The sequence below is a fragment of the Microcebus murinus genome, chromosome 21 (genome assembly GCF_040939455.1).
Source record: "Microcebus murinus isolate Inina chromosome 21, M.murinus_Inina_mat1.0, whole genome shotgun sequence".
Lineage (NCBI taxonomy): Eukaryota > Metazoa > Chordata > Mammalia > Primates > Cheirogaleidae > Microcebus > Microcebus murinus.
Genome location: NC_134124.1, coordinates 10,064,387 through 10,092,042, shown reverse-complemented (window position 1 = coordinate 10,092,042; position 27,656 = coordinate 10,064,387). Strand labels below are relative to the sequence as shown.

At 50.4% G+C, this 27,656-nt stretch overlaps 1 protein-coding gene across 3 annotated transcripts in view; it reads left to right on the top strand.

Annotated features, from left to right (window-relative positions):
* Nucleotides 1–27,656, top strand: part of FGF1 (fibroblast growth factor 1) — a 91,786-nt gene that overhangs the window by 53,067 nt on the left and 11,063 nt on the right. For 2 of the 3 annotated variants that reach the window (XM_012748784.3, XM_075996165.1), the window contains one exon: nucleotides 18,262–18,467. In XM_012748784.3, coding sequence (XP_012604238.1) covers nucleotides 18,299–18,467 — 169 coding nt within the window. In that variant the 5' untranslated portion in view covers nucleotides 18,262–18,298. Of the gene's footprint in view, nucleotides 1–5,880; nucleotides 7,167–18,261; nucleotides 18,468–27,656 lie in introns of those variants that run through there. The other variant, XM_012748790.3, reaches the window with a different exon arrangement.

Here is a 27,656-nt window from a genome sequence, read left to right as displayed (position 1 = left end):
TCACGTGTGAGTGAGTACTCAGATTGTTGACCAGCTGGGAACGACTTTACCAAATACAGTCAGAGGCAGAGAGAAAGAGAACCGTAGCAGGACCTCATTGTGATCCTGAGCCCCCCAGTCTTCTTCGCCTCGAAGGCCTGATTTCGTCTTATTATGGGCTTATGTGTTGAGATCAGGCCCCAGTTCATTCTTAAGAACCAGTTGCTGGCTCAGTTCAGAACAATCTGGGCCTTTCCACCAGGCAGCACCAGGATCGGCAAAGCAGAGCCTGGGGACAAGGCAAATAAAGTCCAGCTGCGTTGGGGTACCTGCTGGCGGCCTGCTGGTGGCCGGTGTGTCTTGCCGTAGGGGAGGGAAGCCTCCCTGCCTCAGGCTCGCACGGCAAACCAGGCCAGAAGGCCGGGGACTCTTTACTCCCTCGCCTCACCCTCTGTTTTATTTTCTCTCTCCCCCGCCCCAGCAGCAACAAACAATAATTCTGTAAAGGAAATGTGAGTAATGGAAAGAGAAAAAAATAAACATATCAAAACGGGTAGTGTCCCCAGGGCCACTGCTTTTAAAGAAAACAAGAGAGTAGATTTGGAGACATTTCAGTGCCTTTGCTAAAAGGAGAAAAATAATCAGGCTCACCCCTCCCCTCCTAGGCGGAATTGCTTTCCTCTGATCTTGACGTACTAATAGGAGAAAGGTCACCCCAGACCAGGGGTTCTCGCACCCTGCTGTGCGTCGCTGGAATGCCCTGGGGAGTCGTGCTGAGCATGCAGGTGCCGGCCCCAACCCCTGGGGAGGGACCTTCACCTGGTTCCCATGCAGGTGGGCCCCACTTTGGTAGGAAGCTTTACCCAGCTCAGGTCTGCTCCCGGGAGCTCCAAAGTCAGGTGCTGAAAACGTTGTTCAAACTAAAATACCACAAACAGACTGAGGATTTGCAGAAAAATGAAGATTGTTGATTTCTCCTTCTGGTGGAAGTGGTGGTGGTGGGGGGGGTGGCATGTTCTGTTCATTTTATTCACTTATGTTGACAATGACTGAGCTGCCCTCATAGGCAAGGACCCATCTAAGGTACAAAAGAAAAGTGATGAAGTCAATGGATTTGAGCAACACGATGATGACGGTGACTCACATTTACTGAGACCTTAGGATGTGCTAGGTGTTTGACATGTGTTATCTCATTTACTCCTCCCAAACACCTTACAGGGTACTATGATCATCCCCATTTCATAGGTGATAAAACTGAGGCACTGGGAAGTGAAGTTACATGCCCAGAGTCACTCAGCAAGTTAGTGCAGAGCCACATTGGAGCCGAGGTCTCCCTGACTCTGAAGCCTGGTCCAAACCATTACAGCATAAGCCTCAAGATACTCAGCTCCCGCCTTTCTGATGCTTGCAATTAAATGGAAAAGGCACAAGAAAATCAAAAAATTAGTGCAAATTATCTAGCATTATACAACAACGCCCAATCAACCTGGGAATGCCGCGAGTCTTCTCCTGTTCTGGATAATCACCCGGTGTACTCTTTGTTATAAAGAGTTGTGAAAAAGCTGGCTGGAACCAAAACGACTATTTTCCTCCCTCCGTGGAAGGGTGGAGTCAGCACATTTTTAGAGAAAGCCAAGCAGTCCCATTATCCAGTCCACGTGGAGGAGTACAGGAGCCGGAGGCTCCACAGTCCAAACCCAGGAGAGAGGCTTGACTATTTTGTTGATTTCCAAAGTGTGAAAGACACTAGTAATATTATTTGTGGTGAGCTTAGCACAAGCTGGGTACTGCGAGATTCCCTTTACGTGTTGTTATTGAAGTTGATCTGTGCAGCTCCAAGAGTAGGTGCTATTCAGATGAGGAAACAGAGAGGCTAGGCAACTGGCCCGTGGCCACAAATCTATTCAGTGGGGAGGGATCCGAATCCAGCCAGAGTTCTTTCCCAGTAGCGGCCTGTCTCTTACTTGCAGTACGACGACAGACACCATTTGGAATGCTAAGTGCGCAAGAATTCTCAACTGTCTGCCGTTTTTCACTGGGCTGTGCCAAGCCTCCCTCCACAATCTGGGATTCTAACTGCATCTTATTTCAGCAAGTACGTACTGCCTGCCTTCGATGTACATCCTGCCCCGTGCCAGGCACAAGAGCCCCACATTTGATGAGGGGGAGAAGTGAGACCTTTCTCAAGAAGTTCACAGATTTGCAGTGGGTAAAAGGGACACACATAAAACCCTCACAGGGGACCGTACAAGAGGTCTGGATTGAATAGGGCCGTCACTGCCTGCAGATGCCCGGAGGAGGTGAGGTTTGAACAGGGGTCAGGAGAGGAGGCGAGGTCAGAAGTCAGGGCATGAGCTTTGACCGGAGGTCGGAGCTGAGGGATGAGGGTGGTGCAAAGGGGTAAAGCGGCCCCGGGAGAGCCAGAGGCACGAGCCCCCTCCAAGGCGCTCTCAGCCAGGGCTGCGTCAGGCAGGCTGCTTCCGTTGGCCAGGGGCACGCTGCACTTGGGCCAGGGTCCCAGGCCCGCACCGCTGGGAGAGCATCCCCCAGGCTGGGCCACAGGCACAGAGGTGGGTGCTGTGCAATTCCAGGAACGGTAGGTGCCACACGTCCTCGGAGCAAGCGTAGCCAAAGGGACCAAGGCTCCTGTTGTAGGAGGGAATTTGGAAACCAAAGCCAGCAAATCTGACACTTGCAAATGAATCTCTCCCCTACCTTGAAGAGCAGGCATATAAATCAGAAGAGAAGTACAGATAAGTCAAGGAGAAAAAATGGAACTTCTGCCCATAACTTTCTGAAATGTTTGAGCAACAACCTTAAAATGCATGCGCTCTCCCCCAGTAATTCCATCCCATAAATGCTCCCTGAGGAAGTAATGGGAAGAGTGTGCCAAGAGGACTATAGTGGCTTTGTTACAATAGAGACAAACCATAAACAACCTAACTCTCTAACAATAAAGGTTTAGTTAACACGGTTTTGCATGCTATGCGATGAAATCCTAAGGCGCTATTCCGAATGGAGATGCAGATTTATGTTTAACTAATGAGAAAACAATTCCTAATACACTGAGTAAAGTCAGATCATAAAAGAGCAGATTATAAAACAACTATCAATCAATCTATCTATATGATTCCACTTTGTAATGTGGTTAGATCTCTATGGATAGAAAAGTTAACGGAAGCTATCTCTGTGTATATGATCATAGACAATCTTTTTAAGTTTGTATTCCTGTTTATCTGTATTTTCTAATCTTTCTATCACTTGCTTATATTTAAGGGTTTCTAAGTGGACTGGAATCCCCTGCTTTTTTGTTGTTGAATTGATACAGTCGTAAAGCAACAGGCTCTAAATATTAACCCTTTGATTCCCAAAGTATGAGGCATCTGTCTCTGTTGAGACAAGAGTTCTGAGTGGCACTGAGACACATCTTTCAATAACACTGCAGAAGGAAAGGGAGTCCCCTTTTTAAATCTCCTTCAATCATTTTGCTTATTCAAGGAGAAAACTTTGTCTTGGGCCGAGTATGTTTTCAACTGCTCTAGAGGAAGTGCCCTTCTCTCTTTATAACCGAAAGAGCATTAAGTCGATGGCATTGTTGTCCTTTCATTGTACTTAACGTTGCGACTGCCTTCTACATTCTGCATTTCTAGGAAATGTTTGCAAAATACTAGAAAGACCAAGATTCCTTTAATTAAGAAAATTAGATAAAACTGTTTGTCAGTAACTCTTAAACAATTTTACAGTAAGGAATTTGGTAAGAGGGTGATGATCAAAATGACAAAGGCAGCACACCTGTATTGAAGTCTGAGGAAAGGGGTGTTAACCTCTAGTGAGGATAAAACTGGAGTATCAGTGTGGACTAGAACACTCAATAGCTCTCCCGGGCCTCAATTGCTGTCTGTCTAGCATATCATTTTAATATAAAAACAATAGCATGGAAATAATCAATGAGCAACTTGCTCAAGTGCTGACCCAGCCAGTCGGGGGATAATTTCAGAACAGGATTCTGAAACAGTCCGTCCAGATAAATCCTGCTGGGACAATGATTGAAGAGAGAAGCTCCGAAGAGCAGATACAATTTCTTTGCAATGTTTGCCTTGAGGACAGAGGCCCTTCCACAGGAAGAAGGTCGAGTCCAGTCTATTTTTATAAGAGTATTGCAAGTGGTTAGTGGACTTATTTCCTGTGGTTCCCAGGAATTCTGCCCCAGGCTCTCAGGAGGATGTTGGTGATAGGAAGAGGGATTTGATGAGTGAGAATCAATAATTATCTCTATATTTGCTTTGCTTTTTTCTACAAAAATAATCTAAGGGAAAAACACTTGCTTTAGAAGAGCAAAGTTCATTATAATCGAGAGTGGAATGCAGCATGAAAGTCCCTTGGTGTGTGGCGAGTCCTTAGGTCAAGACTTTGCAGGCTGAAAATTTATCTGTCCATCTATTCCCTCCCTCCCTCGGTCACTCAACAAATATTTGAGCAATTCCTCTGTGTGGCCATAGGCTGGGGAGAGGATGGCGAATAAACATGGTTTCTGTCCTCTGGGAGCTTACAGTCTAGTGGGGGAGAAAGACATCAGACAAGGAAACGCACGGGTGGGTGGACAATTACACGTGACAGTAAGCGCTGGGCAGGGAAAGAACAGGAGTCTGCAAACGGCAATCGGCAATTGTGGGGCTCCAGGGGAATTGAACTTAGATGGGAGGCTAGGGAAGACCTCTGGGGAGGCGGCACTTCAGCTGCCACCTGAAAGGTGAGTAGGAGCCACCCAGTGGGCACTGTTGGGGAAGGGCATCGCTGCAAAGGGAACAATTTATAGGAGGGCTGTCCCGTGGAGAAGACCACAGTGAGTGCAAGGATCCAAGGGTGGATGGGGTGGCCAGAACGTGAGGGACAAGGGGAGGGGACGGCAAGAGGAGTGGCCAGACCATGCAGGGTCTCGCAGGCCACGGTAAGGGTCTGGGTTTTATTTTATGAGCATGGAAAGCCAGGGAGGAATTTAAGCCAGGAAGTGGCCAATCTGATATAGGGTTTCAAAGATCTCTCTGGGTCCAATGTATAAAAATGACAGGACAGGGCTAGGAACAAAAGAGGGGGCTATTGCAGAAGGTGAGACCGGAGGTGATGGTGGGGTGGGCCAGGCGTTGACAGTGAGTAATAAAGCATATGAATTTGATAACCGTTCACTAGAGTTTAAGGGCTTGATCCATAGACCTCAGAGAAGTCAACCAGCTAGCAGGGCTAGGATTAGGGTAAGACAGGGAAAGGCATTTTTTTCAGGCAAAAACTGTACTCGGCGCTCAAAGTAAATCATATTTTAATGCGGTATTTTTCAAAAATCCAACTTAATACAGAAATACCCATGATGAACCACCACAACAAAACCAGCACGATGAACACCACACCAAAACCGACAGTGGTGACAACATAACGTGAGTGAAACAAACCCGAAATGAGCCCTAACGAGGCCTGCACTGGCGAGTGTATACAGTGACACGGAGTGAGACAATCACGAGTAAACAAGTAAATAAAATCATAAATTGTCATAGATGCCATGAGAGAAACACATTTAGGTCTGAGGCAGGGGACAGGGAAGTGACAGGGGCTTCCTTAGATGAGGGGGGCCCAACGTGACTGGACGCAAGGAGGAAGATGCCCTGCCTGGACGTGCCGTGTGTGAATAAGGGTTCTTGCAAATCAAATCCACCAAACTCCCCACACGCTGGGGAATCTCACAGCCTGATGACTTACTCCTACGAAGAACACTCTTGAAAAGGGACGCCCATTTGTTCATTTGTTTATTTTCTGCAAGCACAGATCTGCAGAAGAGTTGTTCTCACTGCTGAGGGGTGAAGAGTCCATGACCAGGAAAACATTGGGCAATGTTCTGCCTTCTGCCTGCCCCACCCCGGGGGGCCTGTCTAAAAGTCTGGATTTGGCAGATTCCAGAAGAGCCCCCTGGACCCGGCCATGCCCAGGGGGCGCTGAGGAAGGCCGCTCTGAATGTCAAGGGGAACTACAGAAACGTGCAGAAAGGTGGTGGCACAGAGAAGTAAGGCGAAACCACTGGCATGGCTTTCTCCTTACTTCTCGTTGCCTAGTCTGCTTGCAAAGGCTGAAAAATTCCCCACTTTTCAAACAACCCCACCCAGCACAGCGGTTCTGTGATCTCCGAAACATGAGAGGGAGAAGTGGACATTGAAGGATATAAATGGCTTTGAAAGGTCAGTTAGGAAAAAGAAACAAACAAGGACCGCGAGAGTGGAAGGGATGAAAGCAAACCCCGCTTTGAGCTACCTGCCAAAATCAAAGGAAACTCCCGAGCCAGGCCCTGTGTGACTGATGGGTGCACCGTCGCGGTTCCCGGCTCCTACCTCGCCGCGCGATTGCTCTGATAAATGGCATCTTGATCGCAATGTGCACCTTCTTGGAGATGCGAGATACCAGGGCCACTTTATCTCTTAGTTTAGCTTTTTGGATGCGAGATTCCAACTCACTTCCAAGCCCTTTCATCCTTTATCAGACACGAGCCACTTCCCACGGCCTTTGGTGATGTTCTCTTGCTCCGTCTCCCTCCCATAAAAAACCCACCTGGTCCCTGCCAACAGGGGGGCTGCGTGTGGACCGACGTGTGGGACAGCAGTGACGTGGCCACAGGGCTGCGAGAGCCCGCAGAGGGGCCGAGACAGGGCGAACGGTGCAGATGCGAGAATGGTCCCTCTAGGACTATTTGCGTGGGACCAGAGAGAGTTGGCAACTGCAAAGAACCTCTAAAAATAGCCCAAGTCCTTAAAAAGAAAAAATGCAAAAGGAAGCAAGTGTTATGTTGTCCTAACGTAGGCTCTACCAACACTGGGCCCCGGAAGGCTGGCGCTGGGGCAGATGAGTATTTTCTTCCTGCCCTTGGCTGTGACACCCACCGGGTCCCTTTGCAAACCGTGGGCCCTGCTGCTCCCTGCCCGCTCCCTGCTCGGGGCAGGATGCCTCTGCGGGAACGTGGCGCTCGGGGCACCGCTGGGGCCTCCACGGCCCCCTTTCGAGATCTAGAATAGACTCTGACCTACGCGGCGAGCTCCATGGGGTTTGCATTCCTCTCTCGCAGCCAAGTACCTTCGTATACACAAAACCGCGTGCGGGGATTGCTAACCGTTCCTCCAGAAACGCCGGGATATCATCTGTCTGGCAGAAATGTGAGTTTTGTCCTTTCTATTTTTTAACGTTTGGAGGGAGCCTGGGCCCCCTGGAGATGAGGCCGGCCAACAAGGGGCGACATCACAGACTGACGAGTGGCACCGGGGGTTTTGTTCTTGGCTGAGCCGCGGCTTTGCTTCGCTAAGCCGTTCCCCCTCCCTGCGTCACGCTTCTGGCTGGAGAAGAAGGGGAGGCGTCCACACAGCCCGTTTGACGGAGGAGCAGCAAATGCAAAATGATTGTACAGTGCCTGGCGCGGTGTCTACAACAACAGCCCCCCAGAGAAGCTCGTTCACGCACATAAAAAGCTCTGTGCAACCCCAAGTGCTATAAAAATTCAGATAATCAACCCACTCAACACAGGCTCTTAGTAGCAATGATGATGACAGCTGGCGTTTCCCAGCACTCACTCTAGGCAAGGTCCCCTTCCTTCCTCCTGGCCCCGAGACGTGACGAGACCGGCACTCTTAACAGCTTCATTTGACGGATGAGCCACCGGGACCAGGAAGGTCAGGTTACCCGCTCGGTTTTCAAGTAGCTACTAACACAGCAGAAGCCAGAGTCCAGGCGTACGACTCTCGGGTTTTGAGAACTTCCCTCTTTCTTGGCGTTTGCAACCCAGCCTGAAGAGGTCTTGGGCCTCGCCCCAGCCCTGTATCCGCAAAGCCACGTGGCTGCCCTGACAAGGGCCAAGGTGGCTTCACGTGCTGCTGGGTCACCTTGCAGGGGCACAGGGGTGACAATCAGGAAAGCAGGGATGGCAGGCCACGGAACCGCTGTGGGAGAGGACAGGCTGTCAGGGGAGGAACATGCAAAGGTGCCATTCACTGCAAACTAGTGTTTCCTTTGGAACACGGGGGAATGGCCCACGCATATCGTAGAGCCTGGGGGGTAAACAGAACAGAGCAGCTCCAGTCACTTGGTGCGAGGGGCATCTTATTCCCTTATCCTTGCTTCTTCAGCATTTAAAATCGTGGACTCTCAGGCGGGGCACAGTGGCTTATGCCTATAATCCTAGCACTCTGGGAGGCCAAGGAGGGAGGATCATTTGAGCTCAGGAGTTCGAGACCAGCCTGAGCAAGAGTGAGACCCCATCTCTACCAAAAAAATAGAAAGAAATTGGCTGGACAACTAAAGTTATACATATATATAGAAATTACCCGGGCATGGTGGCGCACGCTGTAGTCCCAGCTACTTGGGAGGCTGAGGCAGGAGGATTGCTTAAGCCCAGGAGTTTGAGGTTGCGGTGAGCTAGGTTGACACCAAGGCACTCTAGCCCAGGCAACAGAGTGAGACTGTGTCTCAAAAAAAAAAAAAAAAAATCGTCGACTCTGGAGTCAGAAAACCCTACGTTCGGATCTCAGCTCTAACATATATTTAGCTACATGACCTTAAGACAAATTACTGAAACTCTCTGAGCCTCAGTGCCCTCAGCTCCACAGCAGGGGATAAAAAAGCAATGCCTTGAGTGCAGTGCCGGGCAGCGTCCCTTCTCTGTTAATGAAGCTTTGGAACTTTGGGACGTCCACACAGGCTAGGGTAGGTGATCGCATAGAAAGTGTTACTCTATTACTCAATTGCCTCCCCCCAAAATGCCTTGCTAACAGAATTTCTTTGAGGATTAATACATGCAATGTGCTTAGGAGTGTAAGTACGTATCATTATTTATGGATAAGTTTTATTATTTATGAGCACGCCAAGAGCAGGCTATTGGGTAACCTATGGCAGGGCAAGCCCTCGGCGACTCCAAACAGATAACAAGCACATACTTCAAAAGGCTGAGTTCGGAGAAGCTCAATTTTCTAGGTCAGGAAGGGAAAAAAAAAAAAAAGCCCAGCAAACAGACCACCTTCCTGTGAGTTGGAAGCTTGGCTGACTTTGAGAAAGGAATGTCCTCGCTGGGCTGGTTCTGGAAACTGTAACTTGCACAAGAGATTCAAAAGATTTTTGGAGACACATCAGTAAGAGAAGGTTGAGGGAAGGGGCGGAGGGCTGCCAGAGCCCCTGCAGAATCACTTTGCGTTTGGCTGGAAGCCCCGGGGCTTTAGTGCGTCAGCCTGCAGGAAGGATGTTCCCGTTTGAGACGCGCTCAGGTCATCAGCGTGGCCCAGAGCCTGCAGGACGCCCGCTGGGGACCGGGACGTGCCATTAAAGCTCAGGCAGGAGCGGGGCCAGCGAGCACTCTGATGCACCGGGAGCACTCCGTTTTTCCTCCTGGAGCGGAGGCTGTTTTCTCTAAGCACTTAGAAAAATTCCTAACCTCCGAGTGAACGATGCCCTACGGCAGGGAAGAGTTTTGTGGGTGGATAAACCAGACCGCAGGGGAAAAAATGATCCAGAATCAAGGGAAGAAATCAAGAAGGCTGGAGGGGATGCTCGGGGGTGCGTGCCTGTGTCTCTTACCCTTCCCGACGCTTCGCTAAGCAGCCTGTGAGCCCAGGCCGGGCGTGAGCTGGGCCAGATGAACAGCCCCCGCTTCCTGCCACCTGGGGCCAAGCACCCACGCCCCCCCATCTGAAGCATAGCTCCATGCGTCTGGCTAGACCGTAAACTCCTTCAAGGCACAACCTGATTTCTACTACCAGACCTTAATCCCTTACTTGAAAAGCCTTGGTCTGGATATGTTTCCTGATCCAGAATTTGGGAGATTTTAGAAAGACAGTATGGCACAAACATATCATATACTATGGAACCATTCCAGTGGGGCCTGGGACAGTCCCCTAGAATCAAACACGATAGTAACTCTGTACCAGATCGTATAAATGTTAACACAAAGTGGGATAAATGAAGACTTTACGTTTTAGGATAGTTGGGGCCAGGTTTTGCCACAATCTAAGTTATGAAGAAACTTCTAGTTTTCAGAGCTTTGTGGATTTCAGAGCTGTGAATTAGGGATTTCAGGTTTTTCTTTTCTCTTTTAAATTTCCCAGGACAGCTACAGCGTTCTGCCCATGGCAGGCGCCGAGGAGAAGTTGCTGACATCTAGAATGAGACATTCTGATTTCCCTCCAATGATATTTGATCCTGAAGCCAGAGGACAGTTTATTCTTAGTGACTTGGGGATTCTGTAGGATTAGAAGGATCTTAAACTAAAAGCCAAGAGAGAAAGACTGTTAAACCCATGGGATGGTACCATTGTGGATGGTAGTAAGAAGTGCAAACCCAGGAAATACACTGAGAACTCGTCACTAGCCTATCATATCAGCATCTAAACAAATGATAGTGTCACTGCACATAAGTGACAATGAAAAATTCTAACCTATCACTTAGAAAATGGTATTTTCCAGGTATTACTGACATATTGCTAAATGGGAAAAATCAAATTTGTTCCTAAATCCACAGCACAGATGATTGCAAAAGTAACAACAGGGTAAACAGATGGCGGCAATCAACTAATATCTATCGAAAGCTGGGCTTAGCACTCTATAGGCTTTATCACTTAATACCCATAGTGACTGTGTGCAGTGGCTATTGTCACGGAGTCCCACCTGCAGAGGGGACACGGAGGCTCTGTGAGACAGAGTCATGTGCTCGCAAGTGTCCAGTCTCCATTCAAACGCAAGCTAGTCGGATGCCAGTAAGCCAGCTATCAGAGGGAGAAGAAAAGAAAGAATTTTAAAAGCCTTGATTTATAGCATTTGCCCATGTCTGTGGTATAACTATTCTCACCAGGGCTGATGTCAAACTGCTCATGGTTTAACAATCAACTAGCAAAATTCCTATTTATTTAATAATTGCCTTTCACGACCCTGTGGGAGCTCCCTCCTACTCACCATTGGCAAGTCCATCCCATAGTCGGGTCCACAGTTCACTGTCAACTTTGGGAGATGAGCGGTCAGCTCAGGGAACAGAACTGGCTGGGGGGAGCATGCCTTTGCTAGCCAGGCCGGTCAGTGCTGGCCACTCTGCTCCTCAGACCCGGTACAGATCCTCGAAGGTGGGGCAGGGGTACAGACAGAGGACAGTGCACACTGCTCCTCTTTCTTCAGGCAAACTTTCCCTGCCAGGGTGTGTGAGGTGGGGCCCTGCTAGCCCGACATGCCCTGGCAGAAATCACAAAACTTGCAATTTTCTTTTCCAGGCCTTACAAATGATTTTTTTTTTTTTTTGTCAGATAAGGAGGTCAGACTTGAGACCAAAGTATTTGACCTCTTCCTTTGCTGAGCTCTTTAATTTCCATCACATTAATATTTCCCCAGAAGAACTAAAAAAGTATTTGCTGCAAGATGGGAACAGGGTTTAGACCTGCTCTTAACCAAGGGTAGGGTATTCCAGTTTAATTTGAACCCAATTAAAATACACTTAGGCTCTTGGCTTAGCTTCTTGGTCAATACCTGTAGGACACCACCTGCTAATTAGGTCTGCTGATAAGATGTTTCCATGAGAGGCTCCTGAGAAGGGACCAACCCTTCGATCAAGAAGAATGCACAAAACACCAATTACCTGTAGGTGTTTGCTAAGTGCTAGATATAGAAAGGAATGGCGGAGTGTCTGTCCCAGGGCTTCAGAGACTAACGAAGGAGACAGTCTGGTAAACATAGTTAAATTACGTTCGTTTGCCCATTCAACAGATGCTTGTCAAGTGCCCATCCGGTGCCAGGCATCTTACCAGGCCGTGGGGTACCCCAGTGAACAAGAAAGAGTAGTGACAAGAGACATCAATAAATCATCACGAGAACACACGTGTAATTAACAACTGAAGAAAGAGCGCTGAAGGAATTTTAAATGGTCCCGTGAGACCTGGAGGAGCCTGGCCCAGTTAAGGAAAGCCAGGGTAAGGCTTTCTTTGGGAATTGACAATTGAATTAAGATTTGCAGAAAAATTAGGAGTTAAGCAGGTGAGTGGGACAGAGAGGAGGAGGAGAGGATGGTGCTGCAAACAGAGCCCACCTATGGCATGGGCAAAGGTCCTGGGGTGGGTGGGTGGTTGGGAGGGAGGGAGGGAAGGAGGGAGGCCAATTTAGAGAGAGCACGGTGGGAGGGGCAGTGGAGGAGGAAGGCCGGGCTGGACCCCCCAAGAGTCCTGTAGGCCGTGCCAAGGCTGTGGTCTCTGTCCCAGAGGGGAAACCATGGCAGGTGTGAGCAGGGCAGTATAGACGACGGTCACACCATGTGCTGCGAATGAAGTGTAGGAGGTTCTGCTCTGGGAGCACAGGGGGATCCACTAATCCAAACCCATGTGTGGGGAGTGGAGGAAGAGCAGGGAGGCTAGGCGCGGGGGGTGTGTCCAAGTCCGGCTTTCTGGAGGAGGAGATAGTTGAGCTAAATTTTTGAAGGGTGAGTGCGACTTAGCCAGGCCGGGTGGGGGAAAGGAGGGAGAGCGAGCGCTGTTGGCAACAGCAGGGTGTTTGGGTTAAGGCCTGGCCCAGCGTGAGGCTGTGGGGGACTCCGAGAAGAGGCCAATAAGAGGAAAGGTAATGGGGTTAGGCAGGGACCCAATGATGAAAGCCTCATAGGTCCCGGCAGCAGTCTGGGCTTATCCTGAAGGCAGCGGGGAAGCCGTGACCCAGTCAAAGATCTCCAACGGGGATCGGGTTCATGAGCTGGCACAGTCACTCTCGGCGAGACTGCAAGGGGACTGGCAGTGCTGGAGGAGAGAGACCGGCGCTGCGGGCCACAGCAGCCCAGCAGGTGAGGGAAGGTGTTGGGTCTACACTCTGCCAGCAGCAGTGAGGACGGAGAAGAGAGGGTGGTTTTAGGAGGCAGTAAAAAAGGTAAAATTGAAAGGGCATTGTCACCAACTGGATGGATGGGAGAGATTTCTATTCTACCCAAAGAACAGTCTGAATGAAACGAATTCTCCCATTTGCGTTGAGTCTTGTCTTGTGACCTGGTACATGGTCGCCTTTTGTAAGTGTTCCATGTGTCCTTGATAAGAATCAAGAATGGTGTTCCCTTCGTTGTTGGGTATAGCGTTCTCTTATATATATTCATTCGACAAAGCTTGGAAATTATGTATTTTCATTTTCTACATTCTTATTAATATTGTGTATTGGCTCTATTATTTATGACAGAAATGTGCTGAAGTCTCCCACCATCATTGTGCATTTGTCCATTTCTCTTCATATATTTGTCTACTTTTATTTCTTTTATGTATTTTGAGGCTCTTTGAAATTTTCATATCTTTCTGTTGAATTATTCCATTTATCATTATGCGGTGATTCCTTTTATCCTTAATCATTGTTTTTGCCTTGGACCTATTTTATCTTGTATTAATATAGCCACAGCAACTTTTAGTTTCTGTTGACATTTGTCTGGTACCTATTTTTTATCCTTTTTATCCTTTTTAACCTTTCTGTGTCCTTAGGCTTTAAGTGCGTCTCTTATAATGAGTGTAGATGGATTTTTAAAGAAATCCAACAGCTAGTAAATTTAGCCCATTTACATTTATTGTGATGATAAATATATTTAGATATATTTCTGCCATCTAATTTTGAATGATTTTTTAAATTTTCTATTCTTTTTCTAGATTATTTTGGATAAGTACAGTTTTATTTATTCCACCTCATCCCCCTTACCCTTAACAGTTGCTAGTTGGAGTTAATACATTCTGCTTCTTTTCTTTTAGTAGTTACCCTTAATATTTAAAATGCATATGGGACTTAACAAAATCTAAACTTCGTATCTCTAAGGAAGAGTTAAGGCTTTTGGATGATGTCATTCATAGAGACAGGGAGTGAGGACTTAGAGCCTATTTGGAACCAAAACCGAATTCTATTTTGTAGGTGCTGGGTTTGAGTATGCATCCAATTATCTCAGCAGATGCCTCTCCATCTACTTCCAGTGGCTTTATACACTTTGCAAAAGTGTGTCTTCTTTCATGGGTATTCTGCATTGCTTAAACAGTGATGGAGTTAAAAACAAAACGAGAAAATGCATGTCAACATTTATCTTAGATTCTTAGAACCATAAGTCCTTCCTTCTAGCTCAGTCACCAGGGCCAAGCTGAGCACAGATGTCTTCTAGCAATAACGGGCTTCACAAATGTCCTTGTAATACCCATTGGTAAACTGAGCCTGCAATGCTCCATAACTGTGGCTTACCTTGGTCTCCTTCATCTCCCCTGCTATGTTTGTGACTTAAATAATGGGGGTGGGGGCAGGAGGGCTTAGCTCATATCTGTCCAATATGAGAGGGAATGAAAAACTCTACTTTTCAAGCCAAATTGAACAATTATTTTAAATTAAGCATTTAATCACAGCTGACTTCGACCACACCAGGCTTCAACTAGTTCCATATAACTAACCAGTTACTCGTTAGCTCCTACAGGTCAGGTCACATTTTAATGCTTTTCAAGTGCTACTGTGACTGTTGTGCCCGTTCAATCTTTCAGACCACTCTTGGCGATGGGCAGGGTGGAGATTACGTGAGAAAACGTTTCGGAAGGAATACGTGACGCACGCAGGCTCCCAGAGCGAATGTGCGCACAGCCGTGGCTGTGCGGTGGTCGCTCACCACCCCAAATCGGAGACTGCCTGTCGCATTCCCGGGCAAGAGCGTGTGCTTCACATCCTGCCCACGTGTCAGGGTTCAGGTTCCCTCCCAGGGGCCGCAGCTCACTAAGTATGTCAGCCTTAACACGGATGTTCCAGCAGGCTTGGCGTTCCTCTCACTTTGGTGTCGCTGATAAGTCCAAAAAGAAGTCATCTGGCTTTCCTAAAATCTCAGCAGGGCCGCCTGCAATCTCAAAGGGCTGGGCTCAGCGCGCAGTGACGACAGGGAGCTCATCGCACTTGATCTTCTCCGTTTCCTAGCACAACACAGATAATCCCCTCCCCTGACAGCCAATAAAAAGAAAATAGTAACGAGAAGCAGAGCTGATAAATTTCCATTACACTTAATGCCCGATTTCACTCAGTTAATGGATTCATTTATTAGAGCAATTTGTGCAAATGCCCCAGGGCCTGCTAAGGTTGCTGCCTTATGGTTTTATCACTTCGTTTACTTCCTGTATTCCTGTCCTTCGACAAATAGTGGATTGGGAAGGAACTTGGGACCAACCACTGATCAAAATACAGGCAAATTGTAAATAAAGTTAAAAAAAAAAAAAGGCGGCTTTTCATGCCCCTGGGGTTTCCTCCGGAAACAAAAAGGGATTTCATTTTTTTGTGTGTTCAAGCTGATTCCTAATCCCCACTGCCACGGCCTGTAGGCTTCGTGTAGACTCCAGGCCTATTTTCAGGAGGCAACATGTCTCGCCAGTGTTTCCAGGTATGGATCTGAACTGAAGGGTCCTGGGAGCCACCTGCTGTCAGCGCAGCCATCCCCACGACTGTCCCTCTCACCGCGGGGAGCAGGGAGACAGCAGAGTTGTGGCCTTGTAGAACTGCAGGTTGCACCGTGGTCTCAGGGAGGGGACCCCTGAGGATCTGCTGGGCTCCGGCTGAGGCCATTTAGCCAGCGAGAGCCGCACGGTGATGAAGTCCAGGCTGCACGGCGTATACACGCACATGAGCGTGCCTGTACGGTCCTCAGCCAGAACTGGCGCCTCCAACCTCAGCCAGCCTTTCGGGACATCTGTCCCCCCTCATCCCAATGGGATGGAGGCAAGGATGCCAAAAGACAGAGCCAAATCCATGACCAACACTTAGAAAGCAATGTAAGACGCCTCGCTGGGGCTGGATCTAGGAGGAAGGCCACCCTTAACACGCAATTGCCACATAACAGGGACAAAGGGGGACCTCCATTGCAGGAAAGCCAGAGCCACTGAGAAACAAAATTCTGCCCACCTAAGATGGACCATACAAGTGGCTGTTTCTACAGTTAAATGGCAACCACTGGTCCATAATTATTGTCTCCCTGTACTAAATTAGGTGCATAACTTAGGAAGTGCTTGGGAAAAAAATTAATGCAAAAATTTATGGTCTCTTAGTTGTATTTGAAGGAAGGGGACTCTGGTGACGGCTGTGTGCGAATGGAGAGGCGAGGGGTGCAGAGAGCCGCGTGTGGGAGAGCTCCATTGCTTTACGTGAGGAGGGGCCCGGACGGGAGTGGAGCGAGGAATGGCAGCGAGAGGCAGCGACAGAGGCGGGCACAGAGACTCCGTGGCTTGTGGATGAAGGAGAGGGGTTTGGGAGGGAGATGCAATGTGGTGTGCAAGGTCAATGCTGCACTTTCTCCCCGTGAAATTGACGTGAATGAAATTAATTTTCCGTCTGTTATTGTATTATGTGGAAAAAAAACTGGTCAGAGTGTCTCCACGTGGGCAGGGGATGTGTGGGATGGTCTGACTTTGAATATAGTTTTTACGGTGCGTGCGGAATTCTCTTTGGGGGTCCTTGGAGGCACCTGCAGCAGTGGCTGGACCTGGGGACAATGTGTGTGGCTGCAGACTGGGCGAGACGCACCAGGAACATTCGAATGCCAGGAGCAGAGCAGACAAATGGAAGCTTCCAACACGAACCCTAATTTCAAAGTCACGAGGACAATTATTGCAACTGGTGCCCTGATTTACGACGGAGCTGCTTTCCCCGGGAGCAGCTGCCTTTCTGAGGCCGGCCGTGCGGGACGCGGTCCCGGTGCCGGTGGGTCGGGTTTCTCCCGGGGAGCGAGGGCACGCGTGGGGGCCCACTTCAGGGTTGGCATGGGGGCGCAAGTGGAAGTTACTGGTGGAGATGGCCAACGTTTGGGTCACAAACGAATAGCCTAAAGAATGACAAGCTTACAGGGGCAGATACACAAGCCAGGGAATGAGTAAAAACCCCACTTCTGGTAAAAATGCTGCCGTCTGAGTGAGGTCACTTAGCCTTTCCAAGGGGATTGGGGGCAAAATGGGGACTTTGCATTCAGAGTCCTTGTGAGGTTCAGCTCCAGCACTCGCCAGCCGTTGACCGTGGGCAGGCCACTGAACATCTCTAAGCTTTAGTTTTATTTTATAAAACATGGGGGTAATACTTGTGTCCACTAACAACGGTTGTGCTGAGGTTAAAGGAGTTAACTTGTGGCCCAGCATGTGTTAATGCTGCTGATTGCTATCATGTGCCTAAGACCACCTGCTACTCGGTGAGCTGGTATGGCACTTACCCTCAGCCTTACCAGCTGCAGTTCCCACGTTAGTTTCCTGGTCTCCTTTTTGGCCTTTTTCTTTTTATAGTTTCTGTAGTCACCAGCACCTTCCATCTCTTAAATGGTGAGGCAAGCATGTGCTTTTAAAATTCTAATGCTCACTGGTTTGTTTTTTAATCCTTAGGTGTGATTAATGCGTCTTTCCGCTAATAATATAAATCCGTATGTTGTGGCTATCCACCACGTTAGAGGATTATAACATATGACAGGGTGGTCTCTGTGTTATAAGTACGTGTCATATTAGAAAACAATTAGGACGCAGAGGGCCTGTGTACAGGGCAGACCCACCTTCCGTGTGCGACACGGCAAAATATCAAAGCTGCGGAATGAGCGGGAACCAGGCGGGGCCTCCCTGATGGTCTGTCTCTTAAAATTTCTTTTGCTACAGTGTTTGTGCTTTAAAAACCTCACTTACTCCCACTCTGGGCCTTATCCCCTGGTTCTAGTTCTGTTCCTCCCAGCAAACCCAGGCCGTTTCCTTTACCTGTTAACCCTATCCTGTCCCTAGTATGCCCCCGAAAGGCCTCCCACGCCCTTGCTCACCGGCCCCCAGGTGTCCGGGCCACCTGTACCGCGTGCTGCTTGCAGCACCGAGTCGGGACAGCGCGAGGGTGGAGGACAGAACCTCAGTCCCGGCCTCCCGGCTCGTGTGGGTTTCGGCCAGACCCAGGGTGTTATTTTAGTGCAACTTCAGGGTTTAATTTGAGGATGTGTGGACCAGAAGGAGGGACCAAAACATGATTTTTTTTTCCGCTGGTCAAATGATTAAATTTGAAGTTCTATAAAACGCACAGCTTGGTTCAAAGCTCCGTCCAATTGGGAAAGAGAGAAATGCCTTGAAAATCCTTCCCAGGCCGGGGACCAGCCGTCCTGAACCTCCGGCCGCCTGGCAGCCCCGTCCGCGCGGCATCACCCGGCTGCTGACCGGTGGCCACCAGCCCCAGCCCTGGAGCTGGCTTTCCCTGCTTCACCGCGCGCGTCCTGCCTCTGCTGCAAGGGCGTCCTACAGGTCTGTTTCGTTTCCTGCAGTCCTGAAAGCGCCGCGGCAGGCAGCCGCCGCTGAGCCATGGCCGAAGGGGAGATCACAACCTTCACGGCCCTCACCGAGAAGTTTAACCTGCCTCCGGGGAACTACAAGAAGCCCAAGCTCCTCTACTGCAGCAACGGCGGCCACTTCCTGCGCATCCTTCCCGACGGCACCGTGGATGGCACGAGAGACAGGAGCGACCAGCACAGTAAGCACCTTTCCCGTGGTCCCCCCTCGCCTCTCTGCTGTCTCCCTGGGTCAGGGAGGGGAGGAAGGAGGACACCTAGGAACTGGAACCCACTTCTCCAAGGTCCCGCTCGGGCGTGGCGCATCCAGAGGCAGGGGTGACATGCATGCATGCGCGCACCAAGGTCGGGGTTTGTGAAATAGGGAGTCGTGGGGGCCCCCACTTCCCGTGGCAAGTTTTTTCAAAGGGCTCTCTGCTGACCTAATGCAGCTGGCTGCCAGGGCCCCATCGCTGTAGCTTTCCCATGTCCCTGCAGCGGTGAAAGATCTGGCCCCGTGGCGGGTGGGGGCTGCCTGCCCCACGCTGGGACGAGGCAGGTGGGCGTGGCGGCGAGCCCGCGCTCGGTTTCAGGCTGGCTGACTCTCCAGGTGAGGTTCGCACGGGCCTGGATTCGTGAAACCCTAGTTCCCAGTCGTGGTCCTGCACGTCGTAAATCGCGCGGCTTTCCCCGTGCGGTCACGCAGATGCGGCTGTGGTAACGGGGAGGGGTGAAGCCGTTCTCCAGACCTCGTGGAAGGCGGAGCGCGGGAGCGACTCCAGACAAATGCCGAGTGTCTCGCCCAGGCCTCCCTGGCAGCCCTGCTCTCGGGGGGTGGTGACAAATGAAGGGCTGGCTTTGGAGGGAAGAACCTTCTTGGCTATCCAAGTGCGAACATCTCTTCCTTCTGCCTCGGTGCTGCGGGTGCTGGTGTGTGTGTTTGGTGTCGGACGTCGGGGCCCGGCGGGGATGTCACTGGAGATGCCCTGGGTCAGATGTTATGGAGCAGCCGAAAGGCAGGTCCGGCCCCCGCTTAGAGGGTCAGCCATCGCGAGAGCCAAACGTGCCGCACGTCAGGGGAAGGAAGGTGTGGGTGGGATCGGGAGACGAGGGTAGGACAGGCAGGAAGGAAGGTCCTGCAGGACTGGCTTTGAAATGGAATGCAAAACTGTGGCTTTGACGTTATGGCCTGTGTGTCAGGTGGTCTCAATGATTCACGGACTCTGACCGCAGGCTGCAGGCTGTAAGCACACACGGCCACGTCAACGTGCTCACTCTCTACCCTCGGGTGCAAGGCCATGGCGAGGGATGCTGGCATTCCCAGACCAGGTGACACTGTCCCTTCCTTCCTACCCACCACCCAGCCCCTTGACATGAGGAGCAGGAGGACTGAGGCTGGGGCCTGCAGCTGTGGGGTGAGGGTCTGAGGCTTTGTCTCCATGGCTCGTCCGCAAATGAGCCTGCCGCATGCCTCACGCTCAGTGAAACACGAGCACTAGAATAAGGCAAAAAAGACTCTGTTTATTAGAAAAACATGCATGAGCAATGTTTACTGCAGATAAATGGACTTAGATTGTAGCGCCTGGTGTCAGGCACGACATACAATTTGTGTGATCTGCCCCACACGACACAAGGGGACAAGCTTTAATTTCTCTGGGTTTTAAATGTGTCTGATACGTCTTAGCCAGTTTTGTGAATCAGTGGGGAATGCTCTCTGGTGCTCAGAACCCCACAGGAAAGACAACCTCGTGAGGTGTTCCTCGGGGTTCAGCCGGCTCTTCCAGGCAAGCTTGAATTCTGGAGTACCAAGAGGCTGCAATACTGGAATTTCTGCACCAACAGCATGTGACTGCATTGCTGTCATTCCATCATTAACAATATAGGCTGCACTCTTGGCATGTGACCCTGGGACAACTTCTGGAGGCTGCTGTGGATTTGGCGGCCTGCCCTAAGATGTCACGAAACCTTGGAACGCAGCGCACTGTGGCTGTAGGCGTGTGTGTGTGTGTGTGTGTGTGTGTGTGTGTGTGTGTGTGTACGTCTGCACCCAAGTAATGCCAGGTTATTTGCCAAGTGAGCCTGGGCAAGTTACTCAACCTTCCCATCCTCAGTTTTCTCACGTATAAAGTAAGAAACCTCACAGTTTTCTTGGGAGGATTAAATGAGATAATACAGTGAGGGTTCCTGGCACAGTGCCTGGCCCAGAGCAACAGCACAGCATGTTCTGGTTAATACTGCTGTTGTCACCAAGCTGCCCGCATATTCCACCCAGCATCAGGAAGCACCTTCCAGTCTCTGTTCTATAATGTCACCTCCCAGCCCGGCCAGGTGTCTAGATTCGGGCTGGGATTCCGGCATCTTCGCCAACACTGAGTTGTTGCATTGGCCTATTATTTGCTTATTCTGGAACTAAGAACAAACGACCAAGAGGACAGGAATCAGAGTAACCGAGGTGGGGGGTGGGCAGAGGTCTATCCCTGCCAATGCCAGGGGCACTGGATAACCCACAGACCCTCCGCAGGGGCCTAGATTCGGAGTCAGAGGGTTTGGGTCCACATCCCTGCCCCGCCACGTTCCAACTCGAGCAGCGCTGGGCGACTGACTTTCTCTCCATCGTGCATGACGCACTCTGCAAAAGCAGCTCCCAGCCCCCAGCCCTGTGACTCTTCCGATCATCCTCTCTGGTCTAGAAATGTAAATGTCTCCAGTGTTCTCAGCTGTCCGATTTTGGGTAAAATCTTTTAATGCCACTGAGACTCAGTTTCCTCACCTGTGGACTGGGAGTGGTAACACTGCAGTGTGTGCTGCACACAGGGCTGGCCGCTCTGTTTACTGACATCCTGCAGGTGAGTCCTGGCAGCGGCTGCGCTCTCTGAATGCGGTTCTGTCGCCCTCTTCTGCTCAGTGGTGGTACTACCAGCGCCCTTCTGAATTTCCAGGGCTCCCTGGATAAAGTGCTCAGCACAGCTGGGCGAGGGGCTGGTTTCATTTCTTGATCATTACTTTGGGCATGACTAGAGACTGTGCAGACAGGTAGAGTCACACTTTAAGACCTCCTTCAGGAAGAGCACTTCTACACGCCAAATATTTAAATAAGTCACACAACCTGGAACTGTGTCATTGCCTTTGAGCTCCACGAGGCAAAATTAACTCCATTTCACAGCTTTTCTTTTTCCCCAAATTTGCTGTGGGCAAATTTTCAAAATTTGCCTTCCTCTAGGAGAATAAGTTTCCAAGTACCTAACCTTTCTTATGGTGGTACAAACCTGCAACGAGTGCTTGCCTGCAGGCCATTCTCATATAAACCTGAGTACAAAGTCACCACTGGTGGGGATTTCTGGCCTGCAGGGAAGATGGTTTTGGTTTGTGCCCTGGCCATGCCTCAGATCCCAGCTCTAGGCAACCGCCCGCACAGGCTGTGAGCATGTGGAACACTGCCAGGCAGAACCAGCCAGGGAGAGCTGCAGATTCCGGGGACAATGGGCACAGTTTGTGAGAAGGCTCGTGTTGACTCCTGGAACTTCAGCTCTGGGAGACGGGAAAAGGCTGTCACCACAGAGGGAGGGTCCTGGAAGAGGAACAGGTGCAGGGGAAGACGGCCCAGTTCCATTTTGGACACAGAACTTTTGGAGAGAGTCTCGCACCTCACGCAGCTCTCCTTGGGGTTATAATTTCTACATTTACGTGTGCGATTATTTAATGCCTTTCTCTCCCAGTGGACTCCCTGAGGACAAGGACTTTGTCTCTTACTGCTCGATACTACAATTCCTGTGTCTAACACATTGCCTGACACTTGGCATAATACCCCGGAAACATTAATTTGGCGAGTGACTGAATTGTATTGGTGGCAGATAAATTCAAATACAACAATATAGTCCAGGCCAGGCATGGTGGCTCACGCCTGTAATCCTAGCACTCTGTGGGAGGCCGAGGTGGGCAGATTGCTCGAGGTCAGGAGTTCGAGACCAGCCTGAGCAAGAGCAAGACCCTATCTCTACTATAAATAGAAAGAAATTAACTGGCCAACTAATATATATAGAAAAAAATTAGCCGGGCATAGTGGTGCATGCCTGTAGTCCCAGCTACTCGGGAGGCTGAGGCAAGAGGATCGCTTGAGCCCAGGAGTTTGAGGTTGCTGTGAGCTAGGCTGATGCCAGGGCACTCGCTGTCACCTGGGCAACAAAGTGAGACTCTGTCTTAAAAAAAAAAAAAAAAAAAAAGAACTGGGAGAATAACATGCACATGCGCATCCCAAACCTGCAGCCCTCGGCCTCCCCTCCCTGCCCCCGAGCACGTAAGAGGCTACGCGGGGAGCAGGATCACCGGCATCACTCGCCGCGCAGATGGAGATGTTCCTGAGCAACGTGTGCGCCAATCCAATATGCATACACCAAGCCACATCCTACGGGCACTCGCGGAGCTCGCTAGTCAAGAGAACCCTACTTGGCAGTCTTTTATGAAGGGCAGGCTGCTCTTCAGTGAAAGCCCTCTGGCCCTGCTGTTTTGGGGGAGTCCAGGTTTCTGTCCTCCGGTTGATGTGATCAGCACGGGCGGCGGCCCGGACCCAAGGTCAAAGCCGATTTCCAGTGGCCGCGACGGGCGGGGCCAGGGGAGGGTGTCCAGGCCAGGGTGTGCTCCCTGACAGGGTGCTCCAGCCTTGGTCGTGTGGGATGGAAAGGACTCTGCCCCTCCTCCCCGGCACCCCTTGCCTGATTAGACACAGGGATCTTTCTAGATAAACTTAAAACACACACACACACACACATATATATGTATATATCACTGTCTCTGTACTATACCAAAATTTTCTAGGTACCCTTTTCAGACCCTAAAGGAGCAGATACCTTTGTAAGTTTTAAGAAAAAAGTCTCTTTTTTTTATGTGTGTGTACATATATATATTCCAAAGCACTGGAACTTTTTTCCCAAAACTGATTTTTCCCCCTTCTCTTTCTCTAGTGTTTTACAGAGGCCAGCTTGTGGCTACGTTTTAATTATAAACGCCCCTGACATAAAACAACCTCACCAAGTTCTGAATGAGGCTGACCTCACTTTGGGTAAACACAGCAAAGGACGGGAAGTCTCTAGCCCAGAATAAACCAGGCACGTCATCTCTCCCGGCCTCTCTTCGGGGAGCAGGGGCGGAGAGCGGCTGAGAGACCACGGGCGGACACGCCAGGGAAGCAGAACCTCCCTGTCCAGGCATTTTCCTGCCGAATGCACCAGCTGTCATCTTATCTTTAAAAATTCCTCTGGCAGGACGGGATGGCTTGCTGCTCGGAAATGGGGTGCAGCAGCCCAAACCTCACTTCACTTGCATCGGCAGGCTCGAAACTCCTTTCCCTCAAACTACGGCTAAGGAGAAGGCCAGGGGTGCAGACTCACAATTCCTCGGAAGGCGAGGCTGCCTCGCTGGGGGCTGGTGTATCTGCTCAAAAGCCCTGGCTTCCCCGTTAGTTTCCCTAAGTATGCAGAGAGCCACGAAAGGGTCTAAACAATGAGCATGGGACCAGATGGGGGAACGATCCACAAAAGTGGCTTTTTCATATTAAAATTTCAGATTGACATTTATTTTTGATAAACAGGCCATTCCCAAACCAACACTTCCTAATGCATTTCCTAACAAAGGAGCAGGACTCTAGATTCTACCAGGGATAGTTATGGTCACAAATCCTCCGAGCAAATACTTCCAACCCTTTTCCAGTACACCTTTACAGTGCTTCACCAGCTTGAATTTCTCTAAGAATTGTGTGTCTGTCACTGGAGGACCTGTTACAAAGCTGCTTTCCATTGCGTCAGCTAAGTGGATGGCTGCTGTCCCAGTTGCAGAACTGGGGGAAAAGAAGGACCCTACAGACTGTGGACTTTTCTCACTTTTTCAAAAACGTACTTGCCCCTTCAGCCTTGGGATGCCTTGCAGGGGCCCTCAAACCTTTTAAACAGAGGGCCAGTTCACTGTCCCTTGGACCGTTGGAGGGCCGGGGGAGAGTGTGGGCACATCCCACACGTGCGCACTGTGGGCCCCGAAGAGTCGGCTGCTAAGCAGGACAGGCAGCGGCGGCAAAAACACCCTGCAGGCCAGATAAATGTCCTCCGCATGTGGCCCGCCGGTGGTAGTTTGAGGGCCCCTACTTTAGAGCCACTGACCTTCCTGTTCCTCCATAGCAAGTCCTGAAGTCCCTGCATGAGACAAGGAGGAGGAGACCCTCCTTTGCGTGGGTGCTAGCCTGGGGGAGAGTGCGGAGAGTGGGATGGATGCGGGAGTTGCAGCTCTAGTGGCCCCTCCCCCGTCCCGTCTCTCCAGTTCTCCGGGGTCCCTGTCTGCCCCCCACGAAGACCCACCCTTTGTGGGTACCTGCGCTCAGGTCTAGACGCAACGTGGGGTGACGCCACATCTCGGGGGTCACCAGGAACAAAAAGCAAGTCTTGGCCAGTTCTGAATGTTTGCCTGTTGACTGAGAATGGAGTTTTACAATACTCTAACTACCATCCCCGAAAGGTAGGAAGGAGAATTGGGGGAGAATATAGTAAATCTTTGATAAAAGTTTTGTAAAAAGCACAATGTGCACAGCTCATGAATATGTATGTAGTAAAATGTAAAATTGTGCGCTAGACACAGGCGGAACGCCAGCAGACAGCAGCAACTCCATCGCAGGGTGGGCCAGTGCTACCAGCCGGCCGTTCTTGCCCGAGAATTGTTTTTAAAGAAATAAAGTGTTAGGATGAAGGAAGCATTTGCTCTCCCCAGTCTTACTCCTTTTCTGCTCCCCAGAGCCCTTACTTGTGTGAATTTGGTCTGTATTTAGTGCACAGTTGTATGTATTTTTTATCACATCTATATTCATGAGCTATGCACATGGTTGGTTGTGCGTGTGGTTTTTTCCCCCAAAACTTCCATCAAGAATTTACTATATTCTGCCACAATTTGTTTTTCCACATCTATATGGGGGAGGGAGGATTTTTGTTGTAGTTTTTGCACTTCTGTTTGCTTTTAGCTCAGAATCAAGCGGAGCTGTTGTTACCGTGCTGTGTGCTCATTCATAGGCTCATTTGTCCGTGTCCCTCATCACTGGGGAAGCACTGAATGCAGGGACCGGTGTGTCACTGAGCACAGTTCCCAGACCCGGCAGACGAACAGGTGGCGATGAATAGCCCCCCCCCCGCCCCTCCCTGCGCTGCCACAAGAGGAAGGCGCTGCTGCTGCTGCTGCGTGGCCAGCCCCTTTCTGCGGCCCCTCTCCCACGCCCCCTCCTTCCTCGCCCGTCCCGGGCGGCAGCCGCAGGAGGGTGCAGGTCTGCAACGCTGGGGTGAAGTCACACTCGAGAGCCGCACACCCAGTCCACTATGCGAGCGGCCCCGGCTGGGTGTTGCTCCTTCCTGCCAGCCCCGCTTGCAGAGGATATAGGTTTAGGAAACGTAGCCAGAAAGAAATCCAGTGAAAATGAGCTATGAAACTTGGACATCCTGGAGAAATAATATTTACAGAGGAAACTCTCGAGACGAGCTCTCCCCAGCGCGGCAGCCCCGGTGCTGGGCTGGTGTTTGAGGGCTGGAGTCAGCGCTAGGTGGGCCACCGGCCCCGGCCCCCTCCGCGGGGCCGCCTGGCCCTGTTGGGACTCCGCAGATGCAAAATCAACTCGACCTACCCCCCTGGCAAGGCGAGTGGGTACTAGGCTAAGGCAGCAGAACAGAAACAATCAGGAAATGAAAGGCTCTTTTGTTTAAAAAAAAAAAAGCTTTTGATGCCCTAAAAGACCTGCCCTTTGGGATTTCTGCAGCGCCTATGATGTGCTTGACTAAATACCTATCTGTACAGGTGGTCGGTGGAGAAAGTCCCAGGCAACGAACCTCACCCCATTGCATGGCTCCCCATGGGACCCTGGACGACCCCTGCCATGCTGCGCGTGTCTGATCTGAACACAAGGGGGTCCCAGCAGGGGAGTGTGGCTGGAGTGGGACCAAGCTATCTCATACTTGGGGCCCGGAGGTTGCGTGACAAATAGGGAAAAGCAGGATACATGGGATACTCAAGCCTGGGTCCTGGCCATGGTCTGCCCTGTCTGACAAGCACAACCTTGCGTGAAACATGCTCTCGCCAAGCTCCGGCGCCGCATCTATGGGATGGGGCAGGTGCCGCCTGCCTCCAGGGAGCAGATGAGGTCAGAAAAGCAGAGGAAATTGATGATAGCAGCACTGGCCACCTTCCTTGCATTAGACCTCACGACAACTGTCGTTACAGACAAGGACACAGACGTAGATAATTTGCCCAGTGATCACACAGCTAACACGCAGCCACGCAGAGTTGGAATTCATGCCGTCTCATTCTGGAGCCCACCCTGCTTCTGTTTTACACAACTTATACCAGCATGGAAACTGGCATGATACCTAGCACACGGTGGGTGATCAAGAAAAGTGTACCCGCTTCCTTTAGTCTCTCTTAAATATACACAATGGTGTTTTTCTATGCACTGATAGAAAAACGTATGTGAAAGTTCTCTGAAAACCATAAAGCCCAGTGAAGATATAGCACATTTAAAAAAAAAAAAAACGTTATTGAGATTTAAGTAACGTACCATACAATGCACCTATTTAAAGTGCACAATGCAGTGGTTTTTCTGACAACTTTTCTTAACAGAGTTGTGCAACCTCCTTCCCAGGCGATGTTAGAACATTTTCAAAGAGAAACCCTGCACGCTTCAGCCGTAACGCCCCCATCCCCGCCCCACCCAGGCCCTGGCGACCACTAATCTACCTGCTGCCTTTACGGATTTGCCTGTTCTAGACATTTCATTTAAATGGAATCATAAAAACAGGTGGTCTTTTGTGCCGCTGCTATTTTTGCACTTAGCACTGTGTGTTCAAGATTCGTCCGTGTCGTGGCACCCATCAGCAGCACTTTGTTCCCTTTTATTGCCAAATAATGTTCTAGTGTGTGCAGCCTTGTCATTAAAGGCATCTACGTGCTTCATAGCCTGGTAGACCTGGAAAGCGCTTTATAGAGACTGAACCCAAACATCCCCCGTTGCACTGATGAGGAGACCGTGGCCCAGAGAGGTCCAGCAGCCGGGCCAGGGTCAGCCAGCTGGCTGGTGGCGGAGCCCAGCCTTGAGCCCTACCCTCTCCCCTCGGCCCCGTCTCGCGGCACTCACAGAGCAGTACTGGAAACACAGTTCCGAGCGCGCAGCTCATTGATTACTGGCCAGCAGAATCACCTCTGCCAATAGCAGCCTAACATCATTCATCCGACAAATACATATCGACTGTCCCCTGTGTGGAGGGCACGGTGTGAGGTGCTGGGACCCAAGGGGGACAGACAAGATCCCTGCCTTTCCGCTCAGAGTGTGCATTCTCTCTGGGAGGCAGGAATAAACGAGTAAACCCCTAAATGATAAA